We start from the raw sequence: 14598 nt of genomic DNA, 5'->3' as shown, positions 1-14598 counted from the left end.
CAAGAGAGGCATTGAGTGGCAATCATGTTTGGTCTATAGACTACTTTTAGCATGTCTCTCCCACCCTGGGAGGGTCTTCACAACACCCTTTATTTGGTGCTCTCTTCTCTATCTGAGCTTCCTTTTCACCTAGCATATGTGGCTGGCCTTCAAGTCATGGAGCAAAATTCCTGGTACTAATCTCAGCCATTCCTGGGTGTTGTCTCCCTTTTAACAGTCTAGAGAACATTCCTTTCAGTCCTTCAGGAAAGTTACACTGTTAACTCACAATTCCAAGGGCAAATTCCACTTATTAGTTCAATATTCTCAAAAAAAATGCTTAGTGTCTAAAAATTACTTTTTTAAGAGCACAAAGATAAGATATAAACAAGGTGGTTTAATTAATTATTCCTAAATTGAAAGAGCACAGGATTCAGGCTAAACAGTGCCACAGCCATTAGGAATTACGCAAGCCTCTGGTTTATGTAACCGCAGAGCCTGGGAGGAGGCGGAAGCTCATTAGGAAACCACCCAAGTACGAAGTTCTAAACAATGCAGAACTTCGGAGCCAGTAGGTCTGTAGCTAACTTTCCCCTTAATTACCTGCTTTCACAGGGCCATGCCCAGGAAAGGTTTGTGATTTGAGTTTTTGCTTTGTCTGTAGATTAGGAAAGAGCTTTGTGCTGAGAGGTTGTGTTTTACCTGGAACAGGAATAGAATCTGATTTTTGACACTAAAGGCCCTAAAAAATGGAAAATTTGAAATTTAACGGAACAGAACGCATGACTGTCGACTACATTGAGGGAATTCTTCAACCCACACCTACCTGTGACACCTGGGATCAAATTTGGAACTTCCAAGCCAAGCCTGATGATCTACTTATTTCTACTTACCCTAAAGCAGGTATGTGGAGGGAGACAGTGGGAAGTGAAGGAGATGGGAGTGTGGGGAATATGCACTAATAATGAAACAACCAATATGAATTTGAGTGGAAATTTTTTACTAGGAAGATAGATTTGTAACAAACCACTTATAGAAACTAAAACTACAAGAAAGTTTAAATGATGCACAAATTTTGAGGATTTAGTTCTTCCTTTGTTGTAGAGCATACTTCTGTAAAAGTAAGTCACTAAAGAATAAAAGGGGTACTCAATCATTGTATAACTGAAACCCAAGCACAAAAAATTGTAAGTCTACAACTGTACCACATGGTGTTTCACTAATAAAAATAAATATAAATAAATAAATAAAATGATTCTCTTTAAAAAATAATAAAGCTAGCCCAGAAGAATCTCTGCCACCTCCCTCCAATTGTTGCTTTTGGCTTTATTTTTAACAAGAGGGAAATAACAAAAAAAATTGCCTCGAAAAAAAAAGAATTAAAAAAATAATAAAAGGGCTGACCCCACTGATTTATTTGATCCCAACTGAAGATCTTGAAGAAAAAGCTATTTGTTTGTGTGAAGTAGAAAGGTGATACAAAGGCTGACCTGAGAAGAACTGGAAGAGTTTGATTTCTATATGACTGATTTCACTAGGGAAGCTCTTGGAAGTCCCCAAATGTCTTCCAGCTCAGTGTCTTGTTGGGGAATAGTTTTCCCCATAACGATGCCCAGACATGTTGTGCACTGGGTCCGGGCAGATGTAGGGCGAAGGATAATGGGCACTAGGAGAAACACCCTCTGGGAGTAGTTGATGGCTGTTCACTTTATTGTCAAATACACACATATTTTATAGGGGGTCTCAGCTTTAAAGGATGGTCCAATCACAGAAAGCTTAACATTATTGGCCTGTCACCTGTCCAACTCTGCTTTGCCCTGGTCGAATCCCAATCAAGGTTAGGTGCTGCAGTTAGGATGGCTTGCTAAGCAAACGTAACAGTTTCTGTGTCTTGGGTTCATGTGACTAGGAGGTCAAGTGAGGCTCAAGGCAGAGCACCCGGTGCTGGCTGACACCCTGTTCTTGCCAACTTTGCCCAGATACTCCCTCTTGCGAGGTTTTGTTTCTGGGCTGCTTTGCAAGGTCAGGTCTTGTCTGCACCAGTGTCTGTAACCATGCTCCACAGTGTCTGAGAACTGCTCTTCTGATTTCTACCTTTGCACAATTGTATGATGTGAATATACATGCTTGTTTTAATAATTGTCTTATAAATAAGACTAACTTGAGTCCAAATACTAGATCATAAAAAATTGGGATGGTCAAAATAAATATGAATTTCTTTTTGAAATATGGAATTACATGAATTCTGGACCTATAGACCTTACAATTGCTTATATATGTTCTTTGAAAAATCAAGTACTAGATATACTTTTTGTTGTTAAGCCTGAAGACCACAAGATGTTAAACTGAGACAGGCAGGATACTCAAGATGACCATAATTTTTAGCATTTACTAGGTCATTTATCAGGTCTGGCCCACACAATATTTCATTTACCCTTATTCTCAGGGTAAAAAAAAACCCTTGCATCGGCCTATTTACCCTGTCTCCAATTATTCCTATCGCATCGTCATTGGTAAGGATCAGATACCACTGCTTGTATACCACCCTCATCTCTCAGTATGTCTAATGTTTTTGTTTTCTACCTGCAATAAATGAACATTAAAATTTAGTTCATTGGTCAAAAAAAAAATAGTTCAAACATGTGTCTAGCCTGAGGGAGCTTTCAGTTAGTTCCAGCATTACAGAGTCCCTGTACACAGAAGTAACCCCCTAGACCACTTGGTGTGCCCCTCTTAGCCTCCAAAAAATTATTTGATTAATTTACACTTTTCCTAGTTCTAGGGTTAATGGAGCTTCAGTAATTAAAAAGCGTACTCAAAATACTTGTCACTAACTAATATTTAGCCATCATCAAAACCTTATACATTGGGGCTGGAAAGATAGCACAGCGGGTAGGGCATTTGCCTTGCATGCGGCTGACCCGGGTTCAATTCCCAGCATCCCATATGGTCCCCTAAGCACCGCCAGGATTAACTCCTGAGTGCATAGCCAGGAGTAACCCCTGTGCATCGCCGGGTGAGACCCAAAAAAGCAAAAAAAAAAAAAAAACCTTATACATTAGGATCACTGTATTTTACTAGATGCAAACAGGAATGAGAACACCAGAACCTGACTGCTGATCCAACATTCCTACGCTAGGCTGGTTTACTCCGGGCAGGTTTGGGCGCTGCTGGAATTGGCACCAAGCAAGAAAAGGGCCTCATCTATTGCAGTCTCATTCATGACTCTGAATGAACAAAGAAAAAATCATCACAAAATCACTGACTCCTCTAGCGGTCATTCTACTCATCTTCCACCTTCTGGCGATGCTTCAATAAACACCAGTATTAGAACAAGGCTTTAAATTCAGAATAAACATCTAAAATGAGCACAAATAGCGCTACCATTATTTGGACGGAAAGCTAAAAAATATTTTTAATGAGTTTGTTCCAGAAAATGTAAACTAATCTAGGCTACAGATGCAGTCTTGGCACGGGGACTTCTGAGGGCCAGTCCCTGGCCGGGCAAGGTTCTTGCCACTCCTTGGTCCCTTCTATAAATAACTATTTATTTGCAAACAAGTAAAATAATTTTTTAATGAAAAATGCAATCTTTTCATTAAATCGCTGGAGCGATAGCACAGCGGGTAGGGCGTTCGCCTTACAAGCGGCCAACATGGCCGACCCGAGTTCGATTCCTCCGCCCCTCTCGGAGAGCCCGGCAAGCTACCGAGAGTATTCGATATGCCAGACACAGTAACAACAAAGTCTCCAATGGAGACGTTACTGGGCCCGCTCGAGCAAATCTTTTACTAAAGAAGGTAAATTATTGCATTGGTCGAATAATAAAAAAGATAAAACAAAATTTGATTTTGAAAATCACTTAATCACTTAATCACTTAACTTCCCGTTAGTCGTCGATTTGCTCGACTGGGCACCAGTAACGTCTCCATTTGTCCCTATCGCGTGCTAGTGTAGCCCAATGGCATCTGTTCGCTCTGGGAACATGAAGAGCCTCAAACCGATCGTTCATGATCTTGACGAAGAAGTCTGACCATCTGGTAGGTGGGCGGCCATGCGGTCTTTTGACATCCTGTGGAATCCAGTCAGTAATAGCTCTAGTCCAGCGGTCGTCTTTAAATTTCATTACGTGACCAGCCCATCTCTTGAACATTCGCACTTGTACCATCAGGTCCTCAATGGATGCATCTGATGCTAGCATACGTGCATTGAAAGTACAGACGATCATTTTTGTCTTTCTTTGTTGTGTAGCCTAGTTCGGCCTTGAGATTTTGTCGGCCTCTCCTTTCTCATCCTTCTCAGTGCTGCCATGTCGGTGAAGCCTTCAGGGTCAGGTGAATGAGAACAGTTGTAGTTACTGGTTTTGGCATATCGAATACACAACGGATAGCTTGCCAGGCTCTTCCGTGCGGGCGAAATACTCTCGGTAGCTTGCCAGTCTTTCCGAGAGGGATAGAGGCTTTTGGGGCAACCTCTAATCACCCTTGTAGGTGTTACCATATTTGAACCCTATCAAATATGGTATGACAATTTTGAAAATAAAAATAAAATATTTTTGATAGCTTTCTAATATATGCCCCCCCATAGTTGTAAAAACACTGACTTGAGAGTATAAAAAAAGGGAGTCTATAATGAAAAGTTATGTCAGAGAATGTAGATCAGCCAGATTTGGGATTTAGAAAAACATTCTTCAATTACTAAACATCCTTCCAACATGGATTGTATCACAATGTCTGATGCCAAAGGTCTTTATCAAGAGATAAAAGTCAATAACTATCAACAAGGATCAGCAGTATACAGAAACCACAGAAGCTGGGAGATAGTGACACAATAAGGATTCAATTTCTTGGTTTCAAACGACAAATAGGGGATACCTCTATAATATTTTATCTGTTGGGTTCACCAGCAGCTGCCATTATTTAGGAAGGATGAATTATACCTCTCTTCTGCCTTCCAAATATCATGTCAATGCATTTTATTGGCAAAATCTGAATGGTGTTCAGAATCTTGGTGCAAATGAGTTTAAGGAATACACTTTTTACCGACTGAACCCTGAGAAGGGTAAAATAGAGAAAGATGTAAATGTGGAAACTAAGTGCTAAGATTACTATCAAGTCCAGTCTCCAACTATTTACTCACTCTGTCAACTCAGTATATTTAGTGTCTTCCATTCAGGCAGCATGCTTGGGAAACAGAGGGATCCAGAAACTTACTGCAGATCAAAATCTGATGAGAAAGGTCCTTTAAAGAACAGTGTAACTCTGTCACTGTCACTGTCCTCCCATTGTTCATTGATTTGCTCGAGTGGGCCCAGTAACGTCTTCATTGGAGACTTTGTTGTTACTGTGTTTGGCATATTGAATGCATCACGGGTAGCTTGCCAGGCTCTGCCGTGCGGGCAAAATACTCTCGGTAGCTTGCTGGGCTCTCCGAGAGGGGCGGAGGAATCGAACTCGGGTCGGTCATGTTTGCTGTGTGCAAGGCAAATGCCCTACCGCTGTGCTATCGCTCCAGCCCAAGAATAGTGTAACTAAATCAATAAAATAATATGAATTCTAGATTCTGGCTATTGTAAAGAGTGCTGCAATAAACAGACAATTGCAGATGTCACTTCAGCTATACTTTTTTGCCTCTCTGGGATATATTCCCAGGAGTGGTACTGCTGGGTCAAATGGGAGCTCAATTTCTAATTTTTTTTTTGAGAATCATCCATACTGTTTTCCAAAAGGGCTGAACCAGTCGGCATTCCCACCAACAGTGAAGGAGTGTCCCTTTCTCACCACATCCGCGCCAGCACCGGTTGCTTTTGTTCTTGTGGATATGGGCCAGTCTCTGCCACAGCACTTAAAAGGAGAGAGAGGGAAATGCCCTGCCACAGAGGCAGGGTGGGATGGGGGCTGGGGGGTGGGAGGGATACTGGGATCCGTGGTGGTGGGAAATGCGCACTGGTGGAGGGATGGGTGTTTGATCATTGTATAATTGAAACCCAAGCACAAAAATGTGTAAGTCTGCAACTGTACCTCATGATGTCTCACTATTAAAAATAAATAAATAAATAAATAAAAACCTTTAAAAATATGAATTAATGGTCACAACAGAAAAAAGTTCATTATCAACCCAATATTCCCTTCAAACAGCAGTCTCTGTATAACAATTCTTATAATAAAATATAAATCAATAACAATGGTGCTTTCTGAACTGCATTATAAACCTAGCTCTAAAATTTATATAGATCTTTTTCTAACACCTATCATATCTTAAGAACTACAGTTTAATAAATCTCTATGCATCTTCATCTTACATGTGAAATAAGGAACAACATGGACTCAAGAGATAGTGGACTTAATACAAAACGGAGGTGATGTTGACCAGAGCCAACGAGCTCCTACTCACAAACGATTTCCTTTCATCGAGTGGATAGTCCCATCCTTAGGCTCTGGTGAGTATAAATAGCCACAATTGACTGTAGTATTAAATAAACACTTAAGATTTTACATAAAATTAGTTCTCACATTCATGTTATCTAAAAAATGTCACAGAGTTTCAATGGTACAGAGCCCGAGTTACAGACCTTAGGCCACTGATACGCATTAGGTGGGCTTTGACCTAAAGCCCCTTCCCATCTGCTGAGTACAATCCTGGAAACACTGTAATTTGTGATCACCAGTACACAAAAACAAATGGCATCTCAGCACACCAAAACCAGGCATGTATGAACACTGCAATAAAAAATTGAGCACCACAACTAAGTGTGAAACCTTCAGCAAGCACCACACTCAAGTGTGTGAGTGGAACAGTCAAGCATTTGGTAATTTATAGTCATCACAGCAAAGGAAAGTGAAGAGAAAATTTTTTTTAATATCAAAAAGCAAAGAATACCCCACTTTGAAAAAATTCTTTTTAACTCTAGGCAAATAACTATTGATGGATTTTGTAACTTTTATTTTTTTAATTATACCTGGTCATCACTCTATTCTGAACATTTTCTAATGGGATTTCTATTTTTTTTTTTTGCAGTTTGATTCTACATTTAGAACTTAATTTTCTCCATATGGTTGAGCTTAAAAAAGATGATCTTAGTGCAAATATCTGAATTTTAAAATTCTTGTTCATTTAATTATAAACAATAGATTCATTTATTGTTTTACAATTTAGTAATGTTCTTGCCCAAACTTTCATTCACAGACATATTAAGATCTATAGACCATTACAGTGCTCTTACAGTTGACTTGAAATATTCCTTAGTGGTAATAATGGAAGCAGCAATATTATTAATAGATAAAAATTGCGGGAAATGATCAAAAATCAATTTTACAGGTTTGGAACAGGCTAATAAAATGCCCTCACCACGGACCCTGAAAACACATCTTCCTATTCACTTGCTGCCACCATCCATTCTGGAGAAAAATTGTAAGGTAAAGGACAAAAGTTATCCATTAGAATGATTCTGTGTTATTAAGTCAATATCCTCTGAACACACCTCATTGTTATTAAAGAAAGGAAGGGTTCCCATCTTCACAATAGTGAATATGCACATTGACATGATTTCTTTCTAACTCCCACAAAAAGCCAAGATCAAAGGATAAATACAAGATAATCTCACTTACTGTAGTATATTATTCTATAATGGGACAAGAGAATGCAAGATATCAAACAGAGGATACCTAGATTACCCTTAACTCTAGAGTACAGAAATTAAAATAGGAAAGGAAAGGAACTGAGAGAAGTAAGAAGAGGTGAAAATAAGGTAATAGGGGCAAGGGCAGAGGCACCTAGGTGGTGCAGAGGTGAGGTATCTATATAAACCATGACGACAACAATACTGCAAGCATGATCCCCAAACTCACAAAAACCAAAAATTAAAATATACCTGTAAAGGAGTCAGTCCAGAGGGTGGGAAAGAAAGATGCCCTTCCTGAGGGCATCGGTGGATGGAATCACACCCATGGTGGGATTGGTATGGAACATTGTATGCCTCAAACACCACTATCAACAAACTTTGTAAATCACAGTGACTTTTTAAAATAGTTTACATTTAAACTTAAAAATGTAAAGCCAAGATCAAAAGAAAGCAGCTATGGAATAAATGCGTATGTAATGCATAGCCATACATAGGTCTAATACTGTTTTTGTCTCTCCATTCTTCTCATTCCAACCCCACCTAAACCCTATCAGATAATCTATGTAGCTAGAAATCCCAAGGACAATATGGTGTCTTATTACCATTTCCAAAGGATGAATAGAGCACTTCCTGATCCAGGAACCTGGGAAGAGTATTTTGAGAGCTTTCTGACTGGAAAAGGTAAGAGAATTCAGTATTGTTTTCTTTCTTTCTTAGAATCCTCAAATGCTCTATGATGAATAATTTATTTATAGAAGCAAGGGTTCTACCTTCTTAAATATGACAGAAACATCAGTATAACAGTCTCCCCCTCTTCAGGAATTCTGCTTTCAGTGAATATTTGCTGGTGGACTTCTATGACTTGTTGACTTTTCGTCTAATTTTGCAGTGTGCTGGGGTTCTTGGCATGACCATGTGAAAGGATGGTGGAAAGCCAAAGATGCACACCGCATTCTCTACCTCTTCTATGAAGATATGAAGAAGGTAGTATATTGATAGTATATCTCACATGTTTGTATTTCACCATACAGCATTTAAGTCATAATTATGGACTCCAGTGGGGACTCATACATTAAAATAAGGAACAGTAAACTGTTGTATTTAATTTTATATTATTTGTCCACGCATCATTGTATAAAGGTGATACATTACATTCTTATTCTACAACTTCCTGTAACCTGGAGTACAACAATGCATAATTTTCTTTTTTTTTTTTTTTTTTTTTTGCTTTTTGGGTCACACGTGGCAATGCACAGGGGTTACTCCTGGCTCTGCACTCAGGAGTTACTCCTGGCGGTGCTCAGGGGACCATATGGGATGCTGGGAATTGAACCCGGGTCGGCCTCGTGCAAGGCAAACGCCCTACCCGCTATGCTATCTCTCCAGCCCCAATGCATAATTTTCTGATAGGCAAATATAGCAAAATAAGTTTTTTTTTTCCTTAAAAACATTTTTTCTTAATTCTGTGTAGGAGGAAATATTTTTTATAATTTTAAATGTAAAAATTTTTTAGGGTACACTGTTTTTTCATCAGTAATTATTATATAGTACTCCTATAATGAACACCATAGTTTTAACAAAACAGCTTAATAAATTATGTTGTAATGGAAGGTACTAGTAAACCAAGACTCACAAATATTAAAGTATTATTTTTATTAATGGCGATTATTCATGATGAAGAGACTTCTTAGAGACTTACTAGACTTACATAAGTAAAGAGATAGTAATATATATTACCCTAGGAACTTATCTGGATAACTACTAGTTATCATTAGTTATAATTTCTGTAGATAGTAAATGACAACTATTCATTGACCTGATATGACTCTACTAAAGACAGAAATACATAAAGAATTATGGTTTCTGCTTCTGAATTTATCATTGAAAACCTTGGGGTCCCAAAGATGCTTCTCAGGCTAGGACTATCTCATAGTCCACACCAGATCTGCTAAATCAGTGTGCTTTAGTGAGATTCCCAAAAGGCTTGGATAGATGCATAGATGTATTACTGAAGATTCAGTCACTGATGGCAGTTATTAATGACTTGTGAATTCTCAGCTATTTTTATAAAGCACAGCACTGTCCTCCCATTGTTCATCGATTTACTCCAGTGGGCCCAGTAACGTCTCCATTTTGAGACTTGTTGTTACTGAGTTTGGCATATTGAATTCGTCACGGGTAGCTTGCCAGACTTTGCCATGCGGGCGAGATACTCTTGGTAGCTTGCCGGGCACTCCCAGAGGGGCGGAGGAATCGAACCAGGCTCAGCCGGGCTAGCTGCACACAAGGAAAATGCCCTACCGCTGTGCTAAACTGATTTTTATAAAATAGAGTAAAAATCATTTTTCTAGTTTTTATTGAGATGTAATAGACATATACTGTGTTTTAGTTTCAAATGTACCACATAATTATTTGACATTAGTATATATTATTAAATGCTCCCACAACTGATCGACCAAACAATCATAATTACAAAATTCTACTTATGATGAGAACTTTATTTTATTTTTATTTTTTCTTATTTAGCATGATTTTTAAAAAAATTATATTGAATCACTATGAGATAGACACTTACAAAGCTGCTCATGATTAGGTTTCAGTCATAAACATCCATCCTATCCCTCCACCAGCGTACTTTTCCCAGCATTAGTGTCCCCAGTTTCTCTCCTGCCACCCCCTATATCCCATCCCCTAGCCTGCCTCTGTGTAGGTGCTTTTCTTCTCTCTCTCTCTCTCTCTCTCTCTCTCTCTCTCTCTCTTTCTCATGAGAACTTTTAAAACAAACTCTCTTACCAACTTTCAAATATGTAATTTGGTGTCACTGATGATCTTAACCATGCTGCACACTGCCTTTCCGTGACTTGTTTAATTCATGAGTTTTTTGGTCATCTTTGCCAATTTTCCCTTCCCTCCCCCATTCCCATATCTGACAGCCACCATTCTGATATCATTATGAGATAGCACAGTGGATAGGGCATTTGCCTTGCACCCGGCTAACCCAGGTTCGATTCCCAGAATCCCATATGATCCCCTGAGCACCGCCAGGAGTGACTCCTGAGTGCAGAGCCAGGAATAACCCTTGTGCATCTCCTGGTGTGACCCAAAAAAGCAAAAAAAAAATGTCATTATGAAATTTCCTTCTTCTGTATTTGATCCAAAAATGTTAAGAGACTCTAAATGATGGAAAAGTGTACAAAAGGAGACTCTGTGGCCAGAGATGCCGTGCAGTAACCACTTGCACACTCTTAACCAGGGATCAATTCTCAGATCAACCCCCGAGCACCACCAGAAGTAATTCCTGAGTTTAGAGCCAAGAGTAACCCCTGAAACATTTCCAGGTATGACTCAAAAACTATCTTTTTTAAAGGATAATTTAATTATTCATACCATGAAGAATACCCTTCAGATATATGTACTATTTTAGTTGAGAGAGTAATCAAATCACAGGATTAGCTAATCACAGAAAGTTAGTTAATGACAGAATCCCAGATATAGACATTTCATTAAGAAATATTATGGCAGAGAGTTGTATAAAGGAATAGTTTGCTCTTTATGCATAGATATGGCAAACTAGGTAAAGGTAAAGGCCCTCCCGTTGATCGTCGATTTGCTCGAGCGGGCCCAGTAACGTCTCCATTGGAGACTTTGTTGTTACTGTGTCTGGCATATCGAATACTAAGGAGACAGTATAAGAAAGTATGTTTTCAAACTCGGAGTAGCAAAACTTTATGTAAGTGATGTTCAGCTACAATAACTATCAGAGCAATACTCAGAGGATATGGCCTTAGAAATGGTGTTCCCATGTCTGACTTGCAAGATATTAGGAAACAACTCTTGTCTCAGTCAACTACGTATTATTATGTGTTAAATGTTTCACCAACACTACTCTGTTGATGCATTAATGTTGTCACTGTCACTGTCCTCCTGTTGTTCATCGATTTGCTCGAGCGGGCCCAGTAACGTCTCCATTGGAGACTTTGTTGTTACTGTGTTTGGCATGTCGAATACATCACGGGTAGCTTGCCAGGCTCTGCCGTGTGGGCGAGATACTCTCGGTAGCTTGCCAGGCTCTCAGAGAGGGGCGGAGGAATCGAACTTGGGTCGGCCATGTTGGCTGTGTGCAAGGCAAATGCCCTACCACTGTGCTATTGCTCCAGCCCTCCCATTTAGTAATAAATATATATGAGTTATTATACTAAAATGAATCATTTCTGAAAAGTTGATCACATGTAAGATTTTAAAATTGTTTAACTCATATTATGCCACTGATTACTATCAGTTGATTTCATTTTTTTCACATATATTTTTGGTCTTATTTTGAGGCATCATGGTTTACAAGATTGTGAATTGATAGGGCTTCATGCATACAACATCAACACCACATCCTCCACCAGAGTGTTTGCTTCCCTTTCTCATTTTCTCAGTTTCATGCCCATCCCCTCCCTCCTCCTTCACCACCAGTAAACTCAGTTTTATAGACCACCTTTAATGTTCTGTTGTCTTTGGGTACTTGTTATTTTTAACTGATTAATTTACATTCATATTTGATTTTTTCTTAATCTGATTATAGAACCCAAAGCATGAAATTCAGAAGCTGGCAAAATTTATTGGAAAGGACTTGGATGATAAAACTATAGATAAAATTGTCCATCACACTGCATTTGACGTTATGAAGCTGAATCCAATGGCAAACTACTCATCAATTCCTACTGAGATCATGAATCACCGTATTTCTCCCTTCATGAGAAAAGGTTTTTACATTTTCTTTTGGCTGTGATTATCTTTGTCTGGTATTGGGGTCTAAGAGATAAGATAGAACTTAAGGTATACAACCAACTCCAGAGCAATCCTTCGCACCTCAAGCACCACCCATCATAGAGAGAAGAGCCAGAAATAATCTCCGAGCATAGGCAGGTGTGGGAGAAAGATAGGAAGGGAAGGGAAGAATAAGGGAAGGAAAAAAGAGTTGAGAAGGAAAGAAGGAAAGGAAAAAACAAAATTTAAAAAGAAAAAATGGTAAAATGAAAAGATTCAATATTTTGAATTTTGTGAATATTTAGCTTATATAGTTAAGAAAAATAACACCTAAAGATAATGGAAGAAATACTTAAGTAAACATAGATAACTGTTTTAGTTACAAATGTATTATGAATTTGGTGTCTTTACTCCTTCAGTTCATCCCCATATTCCATCCAAAATTCTGGCAAATAAGGTGAAAACACATAGAATAAAGTCAGATGGAATAAAGAACTCATTTGCTGAATCCCTATTAGTTAGATTTATTCACTCAGAAATGCTTATTGATTGGGTACTATGTAACAGGTACAAAGGTGATTTTCAGAGAAGTGAATAAGAATCACAGAAATTCTATCCATTAGGAAAATTCTATTCTAGGCATAAATAATAATTAATACACAAAATAAAAGCAAGCAATTTGAAGTAAAAGAAATCTGGAAAAATAATGGGATTATAACAGGAGAATATAGACATTTCCTTTTTTTCTCCTTAAAAGCGTACCTGAGTCCTCCTTAAGAGGAGATGGATTCTCCCTGGATGAGAGATGCATGCTGACAGTAGACTATAGCCCGAACATGATTGCCACCCAATGCCTCTTTTGCAAACCACAGCACCCAAAAGGAGAGAGAAAACAAAAGGGAATGTCCTGCCACAGGGGTGGGGTGGGATGGGGGGGATTGAGTGGAGGGATATTGGGAGCATTGGAGGTTGGAGAATGGGCACTGGTGGACGGATGGGTGCTCAATCATTGTATAACTGAAACCCAAACACAAAAATTTGTAAGTCTACAACAGTACCTTATAGTGTTTCACTAATACAATTTTTTTTAAAAAAACGAGATTTTCTTTTGTCTGTCTACAGCTTGGAAGATACTGGCATAGAAACTATCATGATTTTTGATGTGTGAGAAGTCAAGGGAAAGATGGAAAAAAAACTTCAGGATAGATATTTTCATGTTATTTTCTCATTTTCCCCATTAAGATGGCTCAAGCTGTCCACGATTCACAATTAGAACTAAGAAATTCTTTCCTTCAGGATGAGAAAATGGTTGGATAATGAGGGTAATAATTTTTGTTCTGCCAGTAGCTTTTCCTGGAAGGTGGAATAGAAACGAAGAAACCGGAGATTAGAAAAGCACAAAATTTTCCAATGATTACTCACCCTCCTATATGACTATTTCAGGGGCAGTTGGAGACTGGAAGAATCATTTCACTGTGGCTCAGAATGAGGTATTTGATGAGGACTACAAGAAGAAAATGGCTGACACAAGGCTAACTTTCCAGTTCCAACTCAAGTAAGAAGAAGAATGAAATTTTTTTCGTTCATTATTCAATATATAGGGTAATAAAGAATCAGAATCAGAACGCATATTGTATTCAGGTAGAGGGAGTTTCAATAAATTAGTAGATATAATCAACATATCATTGTTATCTTCCTTTTACTTGGTATTCAATAGATCAATAATAACTTGTCAGAATATTAAAAATAGATATGTATATATGACATATATATCATCTTTGGGGCCGTATCTGATAGTGCTTAAGGATTACTCCTGGCTCTACACTCAGAAATCACTCCTGGTGGTGCTCAGGGGACCATATGGGGTGCTGAGATCAAACCCAGTCAACCACATATAAGTGCCCTAACCTACTGTACTAACACTCCATTATTGAATGGGCACTATGAGTACTAAAATATTTAAAAGTGTCTAGTTTTTTTTCTGGTTAGACAAGAACTTTTATTGAAACATATTTGGAAAGATGTGAGGAGAAAGAGAGAGGTAGGAGTGCTTGTTGGAAAGAGCACAGGCTTTTCCAGAGTGGAAACAAGCAAAGAAATGTAAAGGTAAGCAAGTGAGACACTTGTTCAAGAGAGAAGAGGAGCTTCAGAGAAAGCCTCTTACAGCAATTTCTTGGTATCAAAATAACCATAGAGTAACTTAAAAATGGATGGACATGGAGAGTATCATGCTGAGCAAAATG

At 38.6% G+C, this 14598-nt stretch overlaps 1 protein-coding gene across 3 annotated transcripts; it reads left to right on the top strand.

Annotated features, from left to right (window-relative positions):
• Positions 1 to 482: 482 nt before the first annotated feature.
• Positions 483 to 14049, top strand: SULT1C4 (sulfotransferase family 1C member 4). Of its 3 annotated transcripts, none has more exons than XM_056114661.1 (8): positions 483 to 554; positions 644 to 882; positions 6293 to 6418; positions 7297 to 7394; positions 8155 to 8281; positions 8490 to 8584; positions 12171 to 12351; positions 13799 to 14048. In XM_056114661.1, the coding sequence occupies exons 2-8, from the start codon at positions 729 to 731 to the stop codon at positions 13912 to 13914; spliced, it is 897 nt and encodes a 298-aa protein (XP_055970636.1). In that variant the 5' UTR covers positions 483 to 554; positions 644 to 728; the 3' UTR covers positions 13915 to 14048. The 3 variants fall into 3 exon arrangements, with proteins under 3 accessions (XP_055970636.1, XP_055970637.1, XP_055970635.1); XM_056114662.1 differs by having other exon boundaries at positions 522 to 611; positions 691 to 882; positions 13799 to 14049; XM_056114660.1 differs by lacking the exon at positions 483 to 554 and having other exon boundaries at positions 562 to 882.
• The last annotated feature ends 549 nt before the right edge of the window (positions 14050 to 14598 follow it).

Source organism: Sorex fumeus, unplaced genomic scaffold (genome assembly GCF_029834395.1).
Source record: "Sorex fumeus unplaced genomic scaffold, SorFum_2.1 ptg000026l, whole genome shotgun sequence".
Taxonomy (NCBI): Eukaryota; Metazoa; Chordata; class Mammalia; order Eulipotyphla; family Soricidae; genus Sorex; species Sorex fumeus.
The sequence above is the reverse complement of the archived record's forward strand: the minus strand, read 5'-3'. Positions and strand labels throughout refer to the sequence as shown.

Bases quoted from the DNA above. Each gene is read 5' to 3' on its own strand.
- SULT1C4 (XM_056114662.1), top strand. From the start codon at position 729: ATGGAAAATTTGAAATTTAACGGAACAGAACGCATGACTGTCGACTAC. The intron at 7,395-8,154 runs GTAAAGGACAAA...AAACCCTATCAG, and splicing joins TTCTGGAGAAAAATTGTAAG to ATAATCTATGTAGCTAGAAA. The intron at 8,282-8,489 runs GTAAGAGAATTC...CTAATTTTGCAG, and splicing joins GAGCTTTCTGACTGGAAAAG to TGTGCTGGGGTTCTTGGCAT.